The sequence below is a fragment of the Penicillium samsonianum genome (assembly GCF_028829775.1).
Source record: "Penicillium samsonianum strain IBT 33392 chromosome Unknown utg000001l_segment0_segment0, whole genome shotgun sequence".
Lineage (NCBI taxonomy): Eukaryota > Fungi > Ascomycota > Eurotiomycetes > Eurotiales > Aspergillaceae > Penicillium > Penicillium samsonianum.
The window spans coordinates 3,110,839-3,133,210 of NW_026643259.1; the positions used below are offsets into that span (position 1 = coordinate 3,110,839).

Below are 22,372 nucleotides of genomic sequence, written 5' to 3' on the forward strand. Positions count from 1 at the left end.
CATATCCAATATTAAACATGTCTGCTCCTGTCATCACAAAGTTGGAGCTTGTCCTCAATCATCTGCAACACACCGGGCAATCTCCTTGCAAAACCCATGAAGTTAATGACGTATCTCGTGAAAAGAAGAAATTACCAGGGAATCTTTCACAATGGAAACCATCATTCCATGTCACAGCACCATCAGGATGGATGAATGACCCATCTGGATTGGGATACGATCCAAAAACAGGGTTGTACCATTTATGCTTCCAATGGAACCCGCACGGGAATGACTGGGGTAATATGTCCTGGGGCCATGCTACATCTCCAGACTTGGTATCATGGAAGACATCCACCGATCCCATCCTGACGCCCTCTGTTGAATACGATCGCCTGGGCGTCTTTACGGGATGTCTACAAGCAACCGGTGTATCCGGACAGCCGGGAGCTCTCACAATCATATACACCTCCGTGAGACATCTCCCAATCCATTATACGCTTCCATATACACTTGGAAGTGAGACTCTCAGTTTAGCTGTCTCGCAAGATGGAGGCGAGACCTGGGCACGCCAGGACTGCAACCCGGTTCTCACTGGCCCACCTTCACATCTTAACGTGACGGGTTGGAGAGATCCTTTTATCACAACTTGGGCCGAGGGGCCTCTTTCTAAACACACACCGTCAACACTATATGGCTTTATATCAGGAGGAATTTCCAAGAAAACCCCAACGGTTTTTGTTTACACTGTCCAAGCAACAGACCTCAGCAAGTGGGATTTCATTGGCCCATTGATGGACGTCGGTCTCAATCTACGACCATCTCGCTGGTCTGGCGACTACGGCGTGAACTGGGAAGTCGTCAATCTGATGACCCTGACCAATGACACCGACACGTCTCGGGACTTCATCGTCATGGGAGCCGAGGGCTGTGTGCCGTTGGACAGTTCGAACCAAGACGGGGCCCAAGAAGCACGTCGGAGACGAGTAGCCCGAAGCCAGCTCTGGATGTCTGTCAAATCCAACAGAGAAAAGAAATCCACATCCACAGACAGTGCTCTGGCCTCATATGCATTCTCTGGTATCTTCGATCACGGCTGCTATTATGCGGCCAACTCGTTTTACGACCCGAAAACCTCGCAACATATCGTCTATGGCTGGATCACAGAAGAGGACCTGTCCGATTCTCTGCGTCATCGCCAAGGATTCAGCGGCTTGGTTTCACTTCCTCGTGTGGTGGGATTGATGGCATTGAAAAATGTCAAGAAGGCGCGAATCTCGGGGTTGAGTTCGATTACTTCAATCGACGCAGTCCCCAATGCACCTGGTACTGGTACCTTCACGATCCATACATTGAAGATCAGCCCAGATAGCCGACTTAGGCGGCTGAGACAAAGTGCTTGGGAGAGCCAACTCGCTGGCGTTGCCCTGTCCACATCACCTTCACAAAGTGCTACGCTGCTCGGGACATCTAAATGGGAAATCGACGCCGAATTTTCCGTTAGCAAATCTTGTGCACGTGTGGGAATCAAGATTCCACACACTTCTGGTAAGACATTGATTTTGATTCTGATTCTTTGGATGTATCGTACATATACTGATACTATTCTTCTAGATGGTCAAAACTGTACGACCCTTTCCTGGGATCCACGAAGTGAGACCTTTGAAATCCATCGACCACTGAGTGACGACGCCGAAGTAAACCACGGCTATGAAACTGCCCCACACACGCTATTCACTTTCTTGAATGAATGTGGTGAAGAGGTTGAAGAGACGCTTCGAGTACACGCCTTCTTTGACGCTAGTGTGTTGGAAGTGTTTGTCAATGACAGAACGGTCATATCTACACGAATATATCATCCAGCAGACCATTGCCTCGGACCACTGTTCTTCGCAGAGTCTGATGCTGGGGATGATGAGCAGCCAGCGGCGGTTCTCGAGCGAGCTTCTATCTGGGATGGTCTTGGTGTTTGAAGAATTGCAATATGCAAAGATAATGAACATTATGTATAGTATGCAACCCATGTAGTATGCAGCGCACTAGAACTCAGTAATAAAACAGGGTAGAAGTAGATGTGGCGGGGATCATGAAACCAGCAAGAAGATGAAGCAATCAAAATGCACCCGCCTAGAGCCATGGTCATCACATCGTCGCCAAAAAGACTTCTATTGCAAACGCAAATAGACACACAAACACCAAACACAGCTTTCACTTCGTACCAAATACACCCCCAGCTATATATGCATGGGTATCACAATCATAAGAGCAAACAAGATCAGAGCGGGTGGAAAGTTCCCCCGAACTTATCGGGAACCGCGCTTCCAGAATTTCCAGCTAGGAAGGTCGATCCGACCATCTCGCTGGTAGATACGCCAGTAGTAGACGGGTACGCCGGTGACGATGAACGCAACGACGATGAGCGTTTGTAGGGGCTCGGAGATGACAGCTCGGCTGAGGAGGAACAGGCTCACGCAGCAGAAGATGATGGGTGTGGTGATCCAGGTGCGGTAGGGACGTTCCAGTTTGGGTTCACGAATACGGAGGACGATCAGGCCGAGAACGGTGAGGAAGTAAAAGGTGTATCCGGCTACACCGTAGAAAGTGACGAGAGTGCCGAACTCGCCGACGACGATGTAAATGGCTGTCAGGGAACTGTTAAAGGCCATGGCATAGATCGGCGTGAAGCCAAGTCTGGAGTCATCGCCGAAGAGACGGGAAAGGGACTTGCGGGCCCAGGAGCGGCGGCGTAGTCGACTGCTTGCTGGAGGGCCTGGCAAGGGGGAGGCGTGGAGACCGATGCGGCCGAATATTGAGGGGAGATACCCTTCCTTGCCGGCTGCGTAGACTAATCGGCCGCTTGTGAAGGTGGTTGCGTTGAGAGCTCCGAAGCAGCTGGCTGAGACGACGAGAGCTAGAATCAGGGCTCCGGCGGCGCCGAATACTTTTGCGCCGAATTGTACGGCGACGGTGTTGCTTGCCTCAATGGTGGAATGAGGGAGAACGAGGAAATATGAGACATTGGCGAGTAGATAGGACAGGATGACCAGTGGCATCGCGGTGTGGATGACTCGTGGCAGATCGCGGTTTGGGTTCTTGAATTCGCCCGTCACGTAGTTGGTCTGCAATGTGTGAGTAGAAGCATTTTAGAATTAATTGAGCGCCAACTTACATTGTCCCAGCCGTCAAATGCCCAGAGACCTGCATACAGGGCCACTGCAAAATCAGAGATCTCGGTGTTGGTTCCTTCGAACCATCCTGTTGTCTTCCATTCTTCATTTGCGTTTCCTCCAGTCGAGAAGCCAGTCACAGCGACTATAATACCGATGACTGTAACACCCAGCAGAGCAATGAACTTGAAGAACATAAAGAAATCGCCAATGCGGGTAGCGAACTTGGTGGAGATGCAGTTGAGCAGAGTCACTGCCACAAGCCCTCCAAATGCAACACCCTTGTTGATCCAAGGATTGACATCGCCCACATCAGCGCCCACAAATGCGCGAACGACGTACTCGCCAAAGATGAGAGAGATAATCGCCGCCGACCCAGGTTTCAGTACTAACACGGCACACCACGCGAAAAGGAAGCCCGTCAGCTCTCCAAATATCTTAGACAGATAGATCTGCGAGCCTCCATTCAATGGAATCGCTCCTCCCAACTCTGCATAGCTAGCAGCTCCCGTCCAGGCCAATAGACCAGCCACGGCCCAAACGATGAGCGAGGCGCCCGGCGACCCCGCGTTTGCATTGACCTGACTTGGCGACGAGAAGATACCAGATCCAATAATCAGCCCGACGATGAGTGACAGCCCGTTCAGATATGTCAATGTCTTGTTCCGCTCCAATGATCCATCTGTGAATCCTGGTCTGTCCGCAGACGGAGTACCTAGGGGCGCGTAGCCACCCTGTGTTTGCGACAGCGGGAATAGAGTGCGCCCGAAATCGAAAGCTGAGGATATGGAAAACGAGCTCTGAGCTCTATGGCGGCCTGTTCCTAGCTGGGCATCTGTGTGCGATTCTGCGAGAGGATCTTCGTCCTCGAGGGAGAGCTTGCGGGATGAGGAGATGCCGTCGGGGGAGGAGGAGCGTGAGGACCCGCCTACGGAGCCGGGGGATGAGGATGCGAGGGAGGCGAGTTCTAGCGAATCTCGAGGCGCGGCGAGACTGCCATTCCTGTTGCCTTGATATGTATTCGACATATTCTCTTTGTGTCCGTGTGGTATAAGTCGTCAAGAAGAGAGAGAGGGGAGGATGGCGGAAAAGTATGTCGTCAGGAGTGGCCAAGGGGAGTCTCCATTGCCTGACGAGAATGACGAGAATGTTGAGAATGTCAAGTCCGTAGGAGAGAGAAATCCCCAAAGTGAGTTGAAGTGAAGAAGAAGAGAACCGCCAAGGGGGTGCATTTTCTTGTCGATCGCCCAATCGGCTCTCTCTTGGCCTCGACCTTCGAGTTTCCGCCCGCGATTTCTTTTTCTCTTCAATTGCACTTCCCACATGAACAACCTACCCTCTTTATGCTGTAGAAACAGCCAAGGTCTCAGAGCTGTAGCTCGGCCTGTACGCTATGCTTCAACCTCGGCAACCTCAACGTCATCGAAGTCTTCCCGTTCCAAGTCGCGCCGCTGGCTAAGCATCGTCTTCGTGGGCGCAACAGCAGCAGGTGCAGGCGCCTATATCCGATCTCAAAACACATCATCCGCAACCTTGAATCCCGAAACATTCACCAAATACAGCCTTGTATCACGCGAGCCCGTGTCAGCAACCAGCAGCCTTTTCACCCTGCGACCACGCAAACCCAGCGACAGCAACTACGATGTTTACGAGGAAGCATGGCAGACAGGGGTCTGGAGTGTGATGTTCAAACAACCACAATTACAAATCGGACGGGATTACACGCCGTTGCCCACGACGGCGGCGACATCACTAAGCGTCGACGACGAGAACGAGGGCTGTTTGCGGTTCTTTATTCGGAAGGATCCCTTTGGAGAGGTCTCGCGATACCTTCATAACATCGACGTAGGCGCTGACGTCGAGATGCGTGGACCTAAGATCGAATGCGCGATCCCGAAGGAAACGGAGGAGATTCTCTTTATTGCTGGTGGGACGGGGATTGCGCCGGCTCTGCAGGCTGGGTATTGTCTTTTGAATCGCACGCATACTGAACGTCGGCCGAGGATCCATATCTTGTGGGCGAATCGGTTGAAGGATGACTGTGCTGGCGGTCATAGTGACTCGCTGAAGCCGCAGCCACGCCGGGGCTGGTTCTCTGGGTGGTTTGGCTCGTCAAAGAGTCAGGAAACTACGTTGGAAAATGCTAGGGATGTTGTACGAACAGAAGACACTTCTATTATTGTGCGAGAGCTAGAGGCGCTCAAGTCCCAGTATCCCGGGCAGGTCACTGTGGATTACTATTTGGACGAGGAAAACACGTTCATTAAAAAGGAAGATATCCGAGGTGCTATTGCACCAGCGTCAACGAACGACTCTCGCAAGAGCAAGTTGATTTTGGTTTCCGGTCCTGAGGGATTCATCAGCTACATGGCTGGGCCTAAGCTGTGGGCACAAGGTCAGGAGCTACAGGGCCCCCTAAAAGGAGTCATTAAGGAACTTGATCTCAAAGAATGGGGTGTGTGGAAGCTCTGAGTGCTTTCTCTTGGGCTTTTGTACCAATATCGGAACCTTTTTTTGTCATTAAAGCATATATATAGCATGGATATACTGGGAGTTATGTTGAATAAACAGTCGCAACTGTCCTGGACACATTCTAGCGTCCTATTTCGTTACCCATCACACATTCCTGGCCGAAAGCCCCAGGTTGAATTCGCTCAAACACCGATATTATATCCAAACACAATCTACTGTGCTGTAGCAAAGTCCTCGAGGTACTTCACCAGCTTCTGCACGTTCTCCAATGGAACTGCATTGTAGTTGCTGGCGCGCATACCGCCTACACTCCGGTGGCCCTTGAGGCCCTGGAGAAGACGCTTCTCGGCGCCAGCGATGAACTCCTTCTCCTTTGCATCATCGCCGCCGCTGACACGGAAGCAGATGTTCATGCGGCTGCGGACGCTGGCGTCAGGAACAACCTGGTATAATTGCGGGAACTTGTCCAAAGCACCGTAAATGAGCTGCGCCTTCTTGTTGGCGACTTCCTCTTGTCCGCTGACCTTTTGAGCGCTGAACTCGGCCATCAGGTCGGCCATGACCTGGCCGGCGATCCAAAGGTTGAAAATGGGGAGGGTGTTGTAGAGGGAGTTGTTCTTTGCGATGGTTGCGTAGTCGAGAACGATTGGGCCGGGGAGACCGCCAATGTTCAACCGGTGCAGGAGAGCAGGGGGAGGAGTCGCGGTCTGGGGAGGGAGGAGATCCTTGCGAACGATGGCAATGGTGATACCGGTGACACCGATGTTCTTCTGTGCGCCGCCCTGTATATATTGTTAGTGCACCACTCCCATAATATGGAGAGATTGCAGCCAACGTACGAAAATGACAGCGTATTTGCTGACATCAACCTTTCGGCTGATGAAGTTGGAGCTCATATCGGCGATGACAAGACGCTCATCTTCGGCATCCTGACCCTGAGCCTCCAATGACTTAGGGAACTGCTGGAACTCGACACCATCGACGGTCTCGTTGTCGCAGAAGTAGACAAACGCAGAGCCCTTGCCGCCCTCCTTCTTGGTAGGAGTCAACGACCAGGAATCCTCGGCGGGGATTTTTCCAAACTTCCCATCGTTGGCCTTGCGAGAATCAAGGGCAACATTCACGTATTTCGAGCCGATCAGTCTGCTCGCTTCCTGGGAAGCCTTGAGCGACCAAGATCCAGTCACGAGGTAATCCAGCTTAAGCTCCTCGTCGACCTCCTTCTGAAGTCGCTGGAAGACCAATTCGTCGACCTGGGACTGTTCCGCACCAGGCTGTGCCTTCTTCACGTCGACCTCGGCCCTGCGGCGGCGGCGCTCAATCCAGACGGGGACAAGGTTCTGCACGACAGCGCTGAACTCACCACTGCCTCCGGCCTGCATGAAAAGGATCTCATAGTTATCGGGGATATCGAGGAGAGCGGCGAGGTTGGCTTTGGCATCGTTAAGGATCTTGTTGGCGGTTGGTGAGCGGTGCGAGATCTCGCCGAGTCCAAGTCCGGCGTCGTTGAAGTTGACGAATGCCTTTGCGCCGGCCTCGACGACTGAAGTCGGGAGGGGGGCTGGACCAGCTCCAAAGTAGGAGACTTCTTGTCGGGAAGGCATGATGTGATTAATTGAGGTGAACTGAGGTAGAAGGAAAAGAAAGAAGCGGGAGAGAAAAACCTCCAAGTGTGGACCGCAGTGGATCAACCTTGCGGGAAAAGTATGAAGAGATATAGCTATTTATATGTTCAAATGACAGGATTGACTAGAATTTCAATGCGTAGCCTAATATATTCACCGGATCTACGTTTACACGTCCAATTGACGGTTTTATAGGTCAATCCTGGCAATGGCGGGGTATGAGTCAATTCGGTATGGTCCATTGAGTCACTATCTCAAAAGTTGAAGATGCTAAAACGATATCTTTGAATGGTTTGTTCTAAATAAATACGCAGTAGAGGCATATCACAGACTTACCTAGGTATATCGCAAATTGTCTACAAAGTAGGATCTAATCAGTTATTCGAGATCAACGTGGGAATGGCGGGGTTGATCGACATATACAAGGCTGTATAGTATGGAATGGTTATTCTGGTAAGGTGTATGTACAAGGTGCATATGAGGCGAATCTCTCGTTCTCTTCCTAGACCTAGTTTCTCTTTTCGTAGAGTCTATTCTTACTCTGTACTGAGTACATGTAGTGAGGATATAGCTAAATGAACCTTGGAAGACCGACATCGGCGGGTCACGTGCTATAATAGACTGGTTTGCAGTGTTTGTCTCTCCGAAGTATACGGGGTCAACTATATAAATCGACAGAAATATGCAGTACAATGTATGGAAATATAACCTCTTGAATTGCTATAGCCGGGCAGACGAGGAGGCAATTATATACTTCTGGAATGATGTGAAAGATGTGACCAAGAAGTACGGCACCCACAACATACACTTTTTGGAATCACAATTCTTGCTTTGGAAATCACTTGTGAGTTGGGATTCGGAGAAGGCACGGCTAATGATCGAGAAGCTCGGATGCCTTTGTCGGGAGCTTCAACTTGAAAATGAGTTAGAGCTCGTATGGTTGGAGGAATTGAAAGAGTTCGTGGAACCTTGGAATATTTCTCTGATTACAAAAAGCGGCGATTGAGAAAAGAAGAAAAGCGGTTTTATAAATGGCCTAGACGAAGCGAAAGATGTGATACAAGATTGTTTAAATCTAGCTAGTAGATGAGATTATGAAGTCACAATATTGTATTATGGAAGCTATAGAACTATGTAAAAGATAGGAAGAAAGGAAGACTACATCTGTAGACTATGTAACTCATAGTATGGGAAGTCATATGCCCACGATTATAGGAATATGTATCTGATAAAAAGAAAACCTTCTATACTCCATTCTTCTAAGAAAGGCTGAAATATCACTTCAAAGTGCAATATAAATTATAACCAATTAGTAGCCACTTGACGCAATTGATAATTTCTATCCCAGTGGGCCCATCCGCTACATCTATTTGTCGGGTTCAGCACTCGGGATTTGCTTAACTCTTCAACTCTTATTCAAGGGTGAGACTTTTAGAATGGCCGTTACATCAATGGATTATAGAACGTGAGCTTGCACGAAAATAAAGAGACAGTTTATACTCGGCGGGATTTGTTTGGAAATCCCCGAACTCCGTCGGGGGCCGTTCCTGCGGGATTTTAGGTACGTATGTACATACATTAGTTGAGTGCTTCGCCCTTTGCTGTCATTTTAGGGTCGAAAATAATTATTCCTCGGCACCTCGTTCTCTCACAATGAGTCAGTCCCAAGTGCATCCATCTCGAAAGATCTTGCTGGTGGTTACCACGGGGGGATTCACACATGCCGGTAAACTGCGGAAACTTGAAACATGACAGATATAGACACTAAATAAAGAACCTACACAGCTCCTGTTTTGGAAATTGGCCGGGTACTCGCGGATCGTGGCCACGAAATTGAATTTGCAACACTCGAGGGACAAGAGAGTTGGGTGAAACCCGAGTATGACTTTGTCAACAAGCTTCATCAGTTAGGCCCCGGACCAACCCCGGAGCAACTCGATGGTCACTATCGGCGTATGCAGGCATGGGATATCTCCAAGGGGGTCGGGCAAGCTATGGGATCCAAATACTTGTTCGATTCCTTCTGGCCTCAAACCTACCATCGTCTCAAAGAGATCATGGATGACCCTGCGACTCGACCGGACATGATAGTCGCAGATTTCTTTGTCGAGGCAGCCAACGATATTCACTTTGAGTATAAGTTACCAATCGCGGTCGTCTGTCCCAATATGCCTTCATTCCAATTACCCTGTCCATACATCCCAGGCCAGCCAGGCTTCCAGCTTCCAGGGACCATGACATCCGAGGATACTCCGATGTGGCTACGTATTATGAACGAGATCTTCTTCTTCCCGGATCTTCCAACTATCATACGTGCAAGGAAATGGAGCAAGAAGATGCGAAGCGATAATGGCGTCTTCCATCCTCCTCACAAGCCTAGCAAACCAGACTATCTCATCTTTGTCAATTCCTTCTTTGGCCTGGAGATCCCGCGCGACCTACCTCCAACCGCTGTTCCTGTGGGACCTCTCTTAAGCCCGACTTACCCGCCACTAGACCAGGAGTGTGGGGAATTCCTGGCCAGACATAAATCAGTCCTTTATATCGCCCTTGGTACTCATATCATCCTGCCCCATAAGGATGCTGCGAAGATAGTGAAGGCCGCAAATCGTCTCCAAGAGGATGGATTAATTGATGGTGTGATCTGGGCTATGGGCAAGACATGTCGAGCAGACCTTGACCGCAGGTAAGAAACTTACCACTAATGAGAAATAAATATCTCTCGTTCACTGACAGCTGAAAAGTTGCTAGCGCATCCTTCCCATTCAGAAACGACGATTCGAATGAAATCACCCTGGGAGATCTACTTGAAAACAAACATCCGGATTGGCTCTTCCCATTTTCGCACCTCAACGTGCTATCCTCGACAGCGAGTCAACCAAGCTCTACTTCACTCACGGTGGAGGATCTAGTGCTAACGAGGGTCTCTACCATGGAAAGCCAATGTTATCGATGGGTATCTTCTCAGACCAAATCGCCAACACCGCTCGACTGGTCGCAGGAGGTGTCGCCGAGTCTTTGAGTAAACTTGGCTTTACATCGGATGAGGTCTACGCCAAAGCCAAGAAGATTCTCAAATCAGAAAATGAGACATACAGTCAGAACGTGCTACGGCTGCAGCGCATTGCTCATGTTGCTGCTCGTCGGAAATACCATGCCGCCGATCTGATCGAGGAGCTCATGTACGACAATGAGCTACGGTTCAAAGACGGCAAGGAATTACGACCCATGCACTTGCAGACGGCTGATATGCGTATGTCTGCCTTTAAGGCCAAGAACTGGGATATCTACGCTGTCAGTGGATTGGCTCTAGCTGCGGTTGTGGGATCGACGTGGTTGGCTGGTCGCTTTGCGTGGCGGTATCGCGGCCCTGTGATCGGACAATTCCGATCCCTTGCGCTTGCAAGTTGGGAATCTCTGAAGAATACTGTCAGCAAAGTAGGGTTTGTCTAAGGAATATCTCACTGCCGATCTCTTGACATGGTCGAGTAAATAGTCAAACTGGCCTGTTTTCGGTTCAATAAATACCGGGCTGCTCATTTGCATTGAGAAATATAAATATGGATATGATTCTGGCGCAAATCCGGTAGTGTAGGCCTTTGCTATGTAAATCATGGTCTGTTGTAAATGGTTTCGAGATTGGACCTTGGAACATTCGAAGGTTAAAGGTGGTAGTATATGGAATGAGGTAGAGTCATATACAGGATTCGACCTTGTCAAAGCAAAGGCCTGTTTTGTGCAGCTTAGGCCATAGCTCCCTATAAACGATCCAAGCATTTTGAGACTCAGTATTCCTTGGAATACTGGGACTGCATTTCCAAGGTGTAGCGGTTTGTCCTTTCTAGTTCGAATGAAGTTCTGTTATATCGGTGATATCCTCTAGGGTCTCCCTGCTCTCGACATGTAGCGAGATACTAGTGTTTAGTGATTGTGAAGTGCATCTTCTACTATCTGAACTCCATATTGATAAAAACAACCTGAGGACAAGGGGTATTCAAGACCGAGAAGAGAAGAAAAAGAGATATCAGAGAAGGGAAATCACACAAATAGAAGATGCCGTAAGAGAAGTTGTCAACCTTGGAAGATCCCAAAACAGCAAGTACTCTCTGACTATAAAACAAACACTCCTCTTTCTCTTTCACTTTCACTCTTTCACTGTCCCTCACCATCCCTCATCTTCCATCCAACGTCCATCAACCGCTGACCATATCGTCGAGACAAAATTCACTTTCAACCATCAAATTTACATACATCCACGTCCTCAACCGCGCACCATGTATCACCACCCCGCAGCAGAGCAGAACCGGGACAACCCCCTGGGTCTTCCAATATACGAATGTTGGTTCTGCCCAACGAGCTGGATTGGATTCTCAGGTCTGCTGTTCCACCTTGAAGGAGGTCGCTGCGTGAAGCGTGACCGCATCCGCACCCTCGCCTTTGAGACTCCTGAGTACGGGTTTTACGGAAACCGACTTACCGACGAGAACCCTTTCTTCTGCTACCAATGTCGCACCCAGTTCCCACAGGTTTCTTACCTGTACCATCATGCAGAACACAGCCCTTCCTGCGCGTACTTACTCAACACCTCTGAGTGCCTCGGTGTTCTCCGTGACTTCTACATTGAGTATTATGAGTGCCCTGGCTCCGACTACGTTCACTTTTAAGTCGCTTTCGTCGTGAATGCCGATGTCAACCTGCCATTGGAATTGGGGTGCGCTGCTTGGTATGATGTGAGGGCTTTGAAGATCCGTTTTTTTCGATTTGAGAGAAGGAGATAAGATATCAGACATGGTTTGTGATTCTTTTTCCATTTGTTAGGGGGATGAAGTGAGCTACAGTGAGGTGAGGCGTTGTGGATTGTTTCTGGTACGGAACGGCAATGCAATATCCATGGGTAGATAGCTTACATCGCCAAATAACATCCAATGTTTGGTTGAACTCTTCCATTTCGTGTTTGTATATCAGTATTGCCATTCGTAGAAACTATATGAGATGAGGCTCTTTATATATTAGGTTTATAGTCTGTGCTCAATTGTCAAACTGCGCTGTATCCAAAGACCCTACAATAGACAACAGAAATAACACAAAGGCGAAAGAAACACGAAAAAGAAAGGTTAAACAAACCCCTTAACAGGAAGTAAGTATCACTGAATAAAGCTAAATAGACCCGACAGGAAGAAGCCATGTGGACAGACAGGGATGATGAAGCTATTCACGCACAACCAGGCATCGGTGGTTATCCGGCCTATCATCTACATCCCACCAGCCCCCATGAGGCTATTAGCTTATTATAGACTAGAAATAATCTTTTTTTTATTCTCTCCAAGCCAAAATAGGGGTCCAAATAGTCCAGTTACATTCTTGTCCAAGGCTGCAAGGTACTTGTCAGCCCCGGTGACAGGGTAATGGGATGACGTTGTGAGTTCTGCAGGAGCATAACGTGGGTTTCTTATTTTATTTTCGTGGCATTTCTCTTTTCTCTTTTCTCTTTTTCTGTTATTATTTTCTATTTTGATTGAATTTACAATCCTTCTAGAAGGAATCTCTTGCTATGCAGCTATCCCGCTATTCTTAGATCTGACATGATTGAAACATTGAAACATTGAAACCCCGAAATAATATCTTAGTCGAATAGCAAATAAAGAGACGAAATAGCCAATAGAAAAACAAACAAAAATAACAAGTATAGAAATATCTAAAATGTAAGTAATCACAATGATCGACGCCCAGGAAGCATGTTTCAACCTCAAACTCGTCTCTCTACAGGACTACAGGGCTAGAGCTGAAGCTCGCCTCAGCATTGGAATTCTTCATGATACCGTAGCATCCCTGACGACAATAATAACTCCCAAGGCTCAATGTAATAATTTAGGGCGTGCTATGTTGTGTTTCGGTATCGGATACATCTGGCCTAACCGAGACACGCAGAAAGGCGAGTATCCTAGGTACCTTGCGGAGACCGGATCCGGATCCTGACTCAGATAGATCGTTCATGTTTGACAGACTTCTCTGCATCTTTGACAAGGACAATGGGAGTCTGGTGGCTAATTTTCGGGAATGAACCCGGCGGGTTCGTTCCTGGGTGCCTGGGATGATGATGAATGGGGCCACGGCAACCAAGGCAGACAATTTTGGGATCCCTTATTCTTATAAGTAGAGGGTTGCTGATCGGTAGAGGTGGTTCTTGTGTTTTATCATTGCATACATTATTAGTCTATTGAGCTGCTATTCATACACAATTGCATCGGCTTCTTCCAACTTCTTCGCCGATACATCACCCCCCGTCTACCGCTTTGAAGCTATTCCAGCAGTTATCTCTGCCTAAATCATTCATCATGGTATCTCCTGCAATGGGTCGAGGAGGGTACAATACCCCCGCCAACCGACCATGTCCCAAGCTTCTGTCTGGCCAAAATTAGGCCGTCCAGAATATGTATGATGGACAATGCACTCTGAGCAATCATTCCAGTCACCTCAATTGCAACCTGTAACCAGTTGATATCATGACTCTTGCCGGACAAGTCATCGTGGGACAGCAGTTGCAAGTCAACCTCGTCATCGGAGCCATACTTGAATCGGACTCTTCACTTGCCAACACAGAATCTACAACAGTCAGCTCGCCATCCGGAACAGCACACCAAAGCCAAGATCCTCCATTACTTACTTCTCAAAGACAACTCCCAACACATCCTCGACATCTCCACTCTCGCCTTTTCCTGTGATCTTGGCCAGCATATCAGCCGCAAAGCGCAGATGTTCCGCAGCAGTGACGATATCAACTTCAGATTCAGCATGGGAATCAAAAGAGCCGAGTTCTTTTTCGCGCGAGGAATCACCAGCATATTCAGCAGAAGAGGCTTGGGATAGGAAGTCGTCCAGATGATCAAGACATCTTTGCAGATTAGAGCTTTGGCGATGCGTGACACCTAGAGAATCTTCCCAATACGACAGGTCATATTTACCTCCATCTCCGTCCACGCCAAGGGGCGAGGCAATCTGCTCAAAAGTTGTAATTAGTCCACGTAGAAAGACCTGGAGATTACCCGGGTCTGTAGTGGTATCGAGAGATGATGCTCCCCGCTGGGCTTCCTCGCAGGAAATCGCAAACACTCGGTCCACCGGGACCGAAGGGAAGATGTCGTGGATCGTATCGAACAATGACTGCGGTACACCACTTTCCAAGGCAGTGTGTAGCTTATCGCACTTGTTGATGGCGACAACGAGACATTTGCCCGCCTTCACGCAATCATTAACAGCACCAAGCACCTCCGGCTCAACGAACAGCCGGACACCGGTGGCCGTGTCTTCCAGCGAAACAACCACAATAACAACATCAGACTCCAAGGCCCTCTCTCTAGCCCGGCGAATACCCTCTTTCTCAACAGCCCCAATAACAAGCCTCTCACCATCACCAGAACCACCCTCAGCCCGAATCCCCGCCATATCCCCAAGCTTACAATACCATCCCCCAACATCAACCCCAACATCAACAATATCCCTCGTAGTCCCCTGCTCAGTACTAACAATAGCAGCCTCCTTCCCAACAACCCGATTCAGCAACGAGCTCTTCCCAGCATTCGGCGCACCCAACAGCGCAACCCGAATCCCATTCCTAAGCAACTCCCCGCGCGACGCATTAGCAATATGGAACCCGATCTGCACGCTCAGCGCGCGGACCTGGCCCGCAACAGACGAAACAAGCTCCTCAGTCGACTCATCGAAATGCTGATCCTCAGAGAAATCAATCAACGCCTCCAGCTCGCCGCGCGCATACAGCAGACCCTGCCGCCAGCGCTCGTACCGGTTCAGCAATGCATCACTCGAGCCGCGCACAGCTAGTCGTCGCTGCTGCTCGGTATCGGCGGAGAGTGTGTCGCCGAGGGCTTCGATCTGAGGCAGGCTGAGACGGTCGTTCATGAAAGCGCGACGGGTGAATTCGCCTGGTTCGGCGTAGCGCACTGTTTGTTCTGGGGTGTTGGTCTGGGCGATTGCTGAGAGGACGGCTTTTGTTATTGCTGGTCCGCCGTGGATGTGGAGTTCGAGGATGTCTTCGCCTGTTGCGGTTCGTGGGGAGGGGAAGTAGAGGACTAAGGCGCCGGCATCGAGGATTGTGTTTGTGGTTGGGGGTTGGGTTGGGTCGTAGAGGGTGCGGAGGGTTGCAAAGCGTGGTTTTGGGAGGGGGTGGTTTGGGCAGAGGCTTTTGTATATCTGGATAGGTTTGTTAGTCTGGTGGTTTGGTGGTTTTGGTTGTCTTTCAGGGAATACATACCGAGGCACAGGCTGGACCCGATATGCGTACAACTGCAATGGCTGCTCGACCGGTTGCAGTGGAGAGTGCATATATTGTAGAGTCTCCATCTAGCATGAATCTAGCAGGGCGAGTCGACGAGAAAGCTCGAGCTTGTCCGAGAGTCCGCCGGGGGACTGGAGATTCGGAGAAAAAGCCATGACGTCGGATATAGGATTTATTGGGTATCGTTTGCCATGGTTGACCTGTTGATGAGCTGAAGGGAGAAGCCCAACGCAGTACTCGGCGAGATGCTCGCATGCGCAATATCAAAACCAACGAAATATTGGTAGATGTCGAGAGAGTTCAAATGTTCAAATGTTGGTCCGATGTTTATCTTGAGATAAGGAATGCACGTGATTGATAAAGAACTATATAAATACGAGTACGAACTACAAGTGTGACAACATTGGAAGAGATCGGAACATAGATTTTGTCTAACTGGCGGGTATTTAAATCCTGATCCCGAAAAGCACAAGCAATAGCAGTCCATCTAATGCGGCTCTAGTCAAGGATACACAGCAGATATAAAACTTGGTCACGCCTCGCTCCGAAGTAGGAAGTAAAGAACAAGGCGACAATGCAGGAAACATTGAACATCAAGCTCAATATGCAATTCGATGATACGCCCTCCAATCATGGCGACATTTCCATGGCAGAGAGCCTTTGATGAAGTCGGGGGGGGGGAGGGAAAGGGATTATGTACAAGGAGAGAGAGAGACAGGATGTCGGTGTCAAGTGGGTATGCGGAAGTGGATAACGAAAAGAAAAGAGACAATGATTGCACATGAAGGGATAGTCTTAGGAGGAAATGAAAAAGAAGAAACAAAGAAAGGTATCATCACACCATGCTCGGCTCGTCAAATCAAGGAGGGCGGCTCAAAGAGTAGTGTAGGTAGGGAATGGGTATTATACAATCGAGGGCGGTTGTAGTAGTAGGGGTGTTGATGGCGATGGAGATCATTTGGGTTTGGGTCCAATGCGCCATCAATGGGAATCGATAAAACATTAATTTAAATCGACTGTCGGTGATTGACTCAATCCGACAAATCAGTTGGTTTGCGAGGAGAGGAACCGTCGATTGAGGGATCCTGTGATAATGAGTCGCCTTGCTCCGACACGACAATTGAAGGTGGAGGTTGAGACTCGTTGGGTGAGCTGGGGAGTTGTTGGTCGTCTGTGATCATTGAGTCTGTCTGTGAAGGAGAAGCAGGCTCTTGAACTGTGGCAAGACCACTAGAGCCATCCGCGCTATCTTTGCTCCCGCTTGTCGCGGGATTGCGGCGTCTCATGCGGCGATTACGACGCTCTTCATCTGCGCTCTCTCTTCTCCGTCTCTGGCGCTCGCCACCGCCTGCATCGGAATTACTTCTCAGACCGAGAAGCATGCTGGCCGCACGATCGGCAACGTCTTCGCCTTCAGACACTTGACCTTCTTGCTTTCCATCTTCATCTGCGGTGGCTGGAGGGCTGAGAAGACCGTTCTCGTCATTGTTCTCGCCACTGGCTGTGTTCTCAGCTCCCTCTTCGCCTTCTTCCACTTCACCCGAATCAGGTGGTGGCTTGGAGCCCGAAGTTACACGGACGTTATGTCGCTCCTTTAGACGAGCACGACGGCGGCGGTCTCGTTGATCCTTAGCTTGAGGTGCTGCAGCACGCAACTTCTCAAGTAACGAGTCCATGGCACCACTTGAAGCAGGCGACTGTGCTGTCTCTGCGGTGGGAGTGCTGTTGGCGAGGTTGACATTGATTCGCTTGCGGGCGAGGGATGCTTCTGTGCGCCTTCTGGATTCTTCTAAAGATGTGTTCTTCTCCCTGGATTTCTTCCACTCGATCAGGAACGAGCTCAACTTAGCGAAGAACTCTCGTCTAGCATTCTCATCTGCATTGTCTTCACCGTAGAAGACCATAATGTCGTCATAAGCCTTCACCATCTCATCCAGGTAGAGCTGCAGCTGCTCAGCCTTCCGTCTAGCATCCTTCATGGATCGCTGGACGACTTGGCTGACACGATCCTGGGGGTGGAACCTCTTAGGGTCACTCAGGTTACCAGCGTCCAAGCTCGACTGTACGTTCTTAATGTTGCCAATGTACTTGATAGCATCAGTGCGAAGCTGATCGACGTTAATCTTTTGCAGGCCAATGACACCACTGATCTCGTCGAGGAAGCCCTCCCATTCCGGGTACTGGTTGCGTACGATACGCTCGACCAGATCGGCAAAGGTAGTCTCATTCTTGTCGTCTTTCACCATACCCAGCCGGGCGAGGGAGCTCAGCTTGAAACCCTGGGCCTGCTTGTTGGCGTCGTTCATGAAGTTTCCAATGTCAAGAATCAGACCGAGCACGTTCATCAATGACACAGAGTCCCGCAAGGACTCGCTGACTCGTGCGACTTCTATTAGTCTTGTGGAGATGTGCTCGTACTCTGGTTCGTAGGTGCGGGTCAGTGCAAGTGCTCTGTTTCTTGCTTTCCAGTAGTGATTTAGCTCAAATGCAGTGTAGAGATAGATCTGATCCTCCCGAGTGATCTCGGAGGGATCCTGTTCACGATCGGAAGTAGCGGCGCCAGGACCCGTCCAATCCATACTATATGGTGCCATGAGCTTGGCAACGTTCTCTGGAATACTGCACATTTCGTCTCTTTGCAAGAAGTCCATAACGACATTGTTATCCAGAATGTCCTTGTCACAGTGGATGATCATGCGAGTCACCTCTTCGGCCGGGTATTGAGAGAACTTGGACAGAGCAATCTGGAAGTTCTTGGATAGATCATTCGAGATGATCTGTTTCTTGGCCGTCCGCTGCTTCGCACCAGTGCTGGCTCCAAAGATCTTCGTTTCTTTGGCCATGAACAATCGCTCAACTTCGTCCAATACACCCTTCTTGGCAAGCTCGGTATATTTTTCTTCCTTCTGCTCAGCGGTCGGTGCGTGACCAGCCCAAACAGTCACTTGAGGAGTGTCGACCTTGTCCCAATGCAGAGCCTTAAGCTTCTTCTTAGGTCGAATGGATGGCATGTGGATTGTAGACGGCGAAACATCTCCAACCATGTATGCCGGTCTCCAGCCCGAACCCAAGGCGGCGCTGGGGGGTGGAGGCGGGGGGATCATCAGGCCCTTGGCTCCGGGAATAGGGGGAGGAGGTGGAGGAGCGATTCCACCACCACCTGGAGGAGGCGGCGGAGGCAATCCAACTCTGCCACCGGGGGGGGAGGTGGAGGCGGCAATCCAGGAACACCCTTGGCACCACCTGGCGGAGGCGGCGGTGGGAGAGCCATTCCGCCAGGCGGTGGGGGAGGAGGCAGACCAACTTTTCCACCCGGGGGAGGCGGCGGTGGGAGAACGAAGCCCCCTGGTGGAGGTGGAGGTGGAAGAATCTTGCCTCCTGGTGGCGGGGGTGGGGGAAGAGCCATAACTCCCGGCGGCGGCGGAGGCGGAGGAACAATCTTGCCTCCTGGAGGAGGGGGGGGAGGTGGCATAGCCTTTGTAGCAGCTTCATTATCTTCTAGCTTGGGTACCTCTTCCTCTTCAGCAGCATCGGAATCTTCAGCATCAAACTTAGGAACCTTGGAAGCAATCTCGCCTAGCAAGCCGGTAGCCTGGGCAGCGTTCAAACGAGGTCGATGCATTTCCACCAGACGAGGCCTCTCGTACATCGGCTCGCCATTGCTATCTACTGGGATGTCCTCATCGTCTTCCAGAGTCGAGTCCATCGTAGGGATATGGCTGCGCTTGCGGTAAACAGATCCCAAAGAACCAGGGTCGAGGTGTCGGCGGGTAGTTTCAGCAAAGTCCTCACTGTCATCCCCTTCGCCTTCCATCTTCTCGCGCAGCTCGCGGAGTCGATCTGATGGTCCATGCTGGCCCCAAACCTTACCCTCCAGCTTGAACTGGGTCTTAGTCCGCTCGAGCTGGCGTTCCAGACGTTCCATGAGTCGTTCGCGGTCCATGATACCGGGCATCTGGGATGGATCTGCTGCCTCCACCGTCTCAGGGTTGTTGGCCTTTCGGGCATTGGAAGCGGCGATATCCTGGGCATCTCGGAGCATGAGGTATAGTTCTCGGGTTTCCAGCTCATTGCGCTGCAATTCCTGAGCACGCAGCCGTTGTACTTCTGCAACTTCAGCCTTGAAGGATTCATTTTGCCTTTGTTGCAGCTCGATAATTCCAGCCTGTTCATCAATTTGCTTTTGCAATTTCAAGACTAAGCCTTCTGCGCCGAGCTCGACCTGCGCTCGCATCTCATCGCGCTCAGCAATCGCAGCCTCGGCGATCTGCCGAGCCTCAAGAGACTCATCGTATACCCGTCTTGCCTCTGCATCCGTGTGCAGCCGATCTAGCAGACTCTGTACGGTGAAGGTCAGACCCTGCCGAAGATCAAGGTCGGGCAGTCTCCGATCCATGGCCACGTAGCTCAGCATGGCATCTACTAGCTGGAACATACGCAGCCCTTCCTCGCCGGAGTTCTCCCGGATGAGGAGCATATGCTGCATAGCCGAGAGGAAGTAGTCATGGGACCGACTGCCGTTGAGCTTGGACGTGATTGCATCGACGATTTGCATAGGATCGCTCATGTCCTTGACTTCGCCCTCGATGCTATCCTTCATACTGCTGCCTTCCCGCTGGAGGAGGTCCTCGTAATCGATGGCCTCATTCTCGCGGAACCGCTCGATTTGCTTGTCAATAACCTCATACTGGAATCCCTCCATCTTCGTCAACAGACGCTTGATTCCACATGATGTGAATTGGGCGCGGATGTGGCAACGCAGCTGTAGGTCCGTTTCTGCTCCGTCCACCAGCATATTGATGAGGATCATGGTTGAGACCGCGTACTCCATAAGGAGGTTCTCCATTCCAATGCCTCCGCTGCGGTACTCTTCACTGGCACCGACCAGACTTCCCATCTTTCCACGGCCGTCGATGGTAACCTCGACAATACGCATCCAAGCATCGAAGCGACCGGTTTCGTTGTGATCATGTTTGACCTTGTCCATGGATTGCAGTACTTTTTGGTGGCCTTGTCCATCACCCCAGTGGCACAAGAAAGTGAGGACCTCGCTGACAAGTTTCCGAGTATTGAGACGAGGCGATGATAATGAGCTGACGAGTGCAACTAGCACATTTTGATGTTCTAGAGCATCATCTGCGCCATACTTGTTGTTCATCAGACCTTTCAAACATTTGGCAATATCGTATTCCCGGTCTAGATCTTTATCGCCTGTAGGGGGAGCCGGGACAGGACCAGAGGCTTTTCTTCTGTTGATCTTCAAGAGGACATTGGTTAAAGCGATTTGACCTTGGGCTTCAACAAAGGCTTTCACCCAACTGTGTAGTTATTAGTGATCTGCATAATATCGAGAAAAAAGGCAGTTCATACCTGATTGGCTGTGTCCGCAAGCTAACACTCAAACTAGCAAGCTGCTTGGAAGTAATGGTGTCATCCATCACCTTCTTCACATACCATTCCGGGCTACCTTCTTCATCGGCACGTTCAAGCAAACCAGACAAACCGTCATGGCCATGGGTTTGTCGCGCATTTTGTCGTCTTTTTTGCTCTCCTTGCAACTCTGTCAAGCGATCCTGGTGTACCAATGTCCATTTCTTTGAAGCGGGGTACGACAGCATCTGCCGTTTGGCTTGTTCGGGGAGGTTTTGCCATCCTCGCTTCTGCATCAGTTCTAGAAACAGTTGATCCACAATGCGGTCATCCCTCGGTCGAGTGAGGTAGTTATCTTGTGGCCGGGGGACAGCGGCGGGTACAGAGATCTGGTGGGAGGATCCCGCATTTGACAAACGACCCGAGCTAGAGCTAGGGAACATGGTAGTGCGGTCACTAGAATGCGAGGTTGTGAGAGTGCGTGAGGAATTGTCCGAGGAGAAGTAGCTCGAACCGCGCGTGTTAGAAGAAACGGAGGAGTAAATGCTGGCTTGGTCGAGGGAGGTGCGGGAGTTGGAGGACGAATCAATAGAAGAGGAGTTGTGGTTAGGCCCACTGTTCGCTGCGGAGCTGCCTGGTCGTCCCCATTGTTGCTGTGGCTGTTGTTGTCTGGCACCTCGATCGCCGGAGTTGCTGCTGGTCATGGTGTTGTTTGAGCCGTGCGGGGGCGGACGGGGCCCAGAAGGATGTGGGGCGTACCCATTTGGCGCAGATGTAGAGGTCACGGTCGGATATTGATGATAGTCACCTCCAGATTTGCCCACATGGTTGGGCGAAGGCTCGTGGCGCGATGAGCCAGGGCGAGCCATGTTGTCGATTGGAATCGGGGTCCTGGTATCGGTGGGAAGGCTTTCAAAGGGGATGGAGGTGATAACGCCTGAGGTGTGTGCGATACTGCCTGGGTCCAAATCATGGGTCATGTCGACAGATTGAATCGAAGACCGCTTCGAATAGCGGGACGAGCGTGAGCCCGCGGCGCTTCCCGGAGGGGCCAGGCTGTCGTAGGAACCTGCATAATTCTCGTATCGTTCCTCTGTCGGTTTCTCTTTGTACAACTTCCGTCCGAAGAATGACTTTCCACTCGATGTTTGCCTAGATTTGTCGGCTTGTGAACTGGTTGGCATTTTGGCGGGCGTCGCTAAGATGAGGCAGGGCGCAGCATAAGGGCCCCTCCAACACTCTCGGGAACAGTATTAAATAAGGATGTCCAGTGTCGCGATAAGGTGCTGTCGATCGAAAGAATATGGGAGAAGACGATGACATTCAAATTGGGCGAAAGTGGCTCTCTGTTTTGTCCCTCCCTGGCTAGTTAGTATACCCGTTGCGACGGCGGAGTCGCGAGAGACTGAGGGGTAAGGGGATTTCTTCACGGCACTCACCCCACAAGGAAAGCAAAATAGGAGAAA

General features: G+C 50.4%; 9 protein-coding genes across 9 annotated transcripts; 4 read left to right on the forward strand and 5 right to left on the reverse strand.

The window, feature by feature from the left end:
- Nucleotides 1–17: 17 nt before the first annotated feature.
- On the forward strand, nucleotides 18–1,952 carry N7471_001188 (glycoside hydrolase family 32 protein; the record flags this gene model as incomplete). Its single annotated transcript, XM_057273909.1, has 2 exons — nucleotides 18–1,527; nucleotides 1,594–1,952. The coding sequence occupies 2 exons, from the start codon at nucleotides 18–20 to the stop codon at nucleotides 1,950–1,952; spliced, it is 1,869 nt and encodes a 622-aa protein (XP_057142088.1).
- Nucleotides 1,953–2,282: 330 nt separating this feature from the next.
- N7471_001189 (putative amino acid transporter) lies at nucleotides 2,283–4,174 on the reverse strand (the record flags this gene model as incomplete). Its single annotated transcript, XM_057273910.1, has 2 exons — nucleotides 2,283–3,098; nucleotides 3,149–4,174. 2 exons carry the CDS (start codon nucleotides 4,172–4,174, stop codon nucleotides 2,283–2,285), a joined length of 1,842 nt encoding a protein of 613 aa, XP_057142089.1.
- A 295-nt stretch (nucleotides 4,175–4,469) lies between these two features.
- N7471_001190 (cytochrome b5 reductase family protein) lies at nucleotides 4,470–5,618 on the forward strand (the record flags this gene model as incomplete). The annotated part of the gene is made up of 1 exon (XM_057273911.1): nucleotides 4,470–5,618. One exon carries the CDS (start codon nucleotides 4,470–4,472, stop codon nucleotides 5,616–5,618), a length of 1,149 nt encoding a protein of 382 aa, XP_057142090.1.
- A 212-nt stretch (nucleotides 5,619–5,830) lies between these two features.
- N7471_001191 (O-phospho-L-serine:2-oxoglutarate transaminase) lies at nucleotides 5,831–7,222 on the reverse strand (the record flags this gene model as incomplete). The annotated part of the gene is made up of 2 exons (XM_057273912.1): nucleotides 5,831–6,400; nucleotides 6,458–7,222. 2 exons carry the CDS (start codon nucleotides 7,220–7,222, stop codon nucleotides 5,831–5,833), a joined length of 1,335 nt encoding a protein of 444 aa, XP_057142091.1.
- A 1,398-nt stretch (nucleotides 7,223–8,620) lies between these two features.
- On the forward strand, nucleotides 8,621–10,696 carry N7471_001192 (glycosyltransferase family 1 protein; the record flags this gene model as incomplete). The annotated part of the gene is given in 4 exon segments (XM_057273913.1): nucleotides 8,621–8,969; nucleotides 9,029–9,929; nucleotides 9,995–10,154; nucleotides 10,166–10,696. The coding sequence occupies 4 exon segments, from the start codon at nucleotides 8,897–8,899 to the stop codon at nucleotides 10,694–10,696; spliced, it is 1,665 nt and encodes a 554-aa protein (XP_057142092.1). The 5' UTR covers nucleotides 8,621–8,896.
- An 821-nt stretch (nucleotides 10,697–11,517) lies between these two features.
- On the forward strand, nucleotides 11,518–11,907 carry N7471_001193 (uncharacterized protein; the record flags this gene model as incomplete). Its single annotated transcript, XM_057273914.1, has 1 exon — nucleotides 11,518–11,907. One exon carries the CDS (start codon nucleotides 11,518–11,520, stop codon nucleotides 11,905–11,907), a length of 390 nt encoding a protein of 129 aa, XP_057142093.1.
- Nucleotides 11,908–13,827: 1,920 nt separating this feature from the next.
- Nucleotides 13,828–15,791, reverse strand: N7471_001194 (tRNA modification GTPase; the record flags this gene model as incomplete). The annotated part of the gene is made up of 3 exons (XM_057273915.1): nucleotides 13,828–13,846; nucleotides 13,908–15,451; nucleotides 15,513–15,791. The coding sequence occupies 3 exons, from the start codon at nucleotides 15,789–15,791 to the stop codon at nucleotides 13,828–13,830; spliced, it is 1,842 nt and encodes a 613-aa protein (XP_057142094.1).
- Nucleotides 15,792–16,567: 776 nt separating this feature from the next.
- On the reverse strand, nucleotides 16,568–18,580 carry N7471_001195 (formin homology family protein; the record flags this gene model as incomplete). Its single annotated transcript, XM_057273916.1, has 1 exon — nucleotides 16,568–18,580. One exon carries the CDS (start codon nucleotides 18,578–18,580, stop codon nucleotides 16,568–16,570), a length of 2,013 nt encoding a protein of 670 aa, XP_057142095.1.
- A 59-nt stretch (nucleotides 18,581–18,639) lies between these two features.
- Nucleotides 18,640–22,090, reverse strand: N7471_001196 (Diaphanous autoregulatory; the record flags this gene model as incomplete). The annotated part of the gene is made up of 2 exons (XM_057273917.1): nucleotides 18,640–20,854; nucleotides 20,907–22,090. The coding sequence occupies 2 exons, from the start codon at nucleotides 22,088–22,090 to the stop codon at nucleotides 18,640–18,642; spliced, it is 3,399 nt and encodes a 1,132-aa protein (XP_057142096.1).
- Nucleotides 22,091–22,372: the final 282 nt, after the last annotated feature.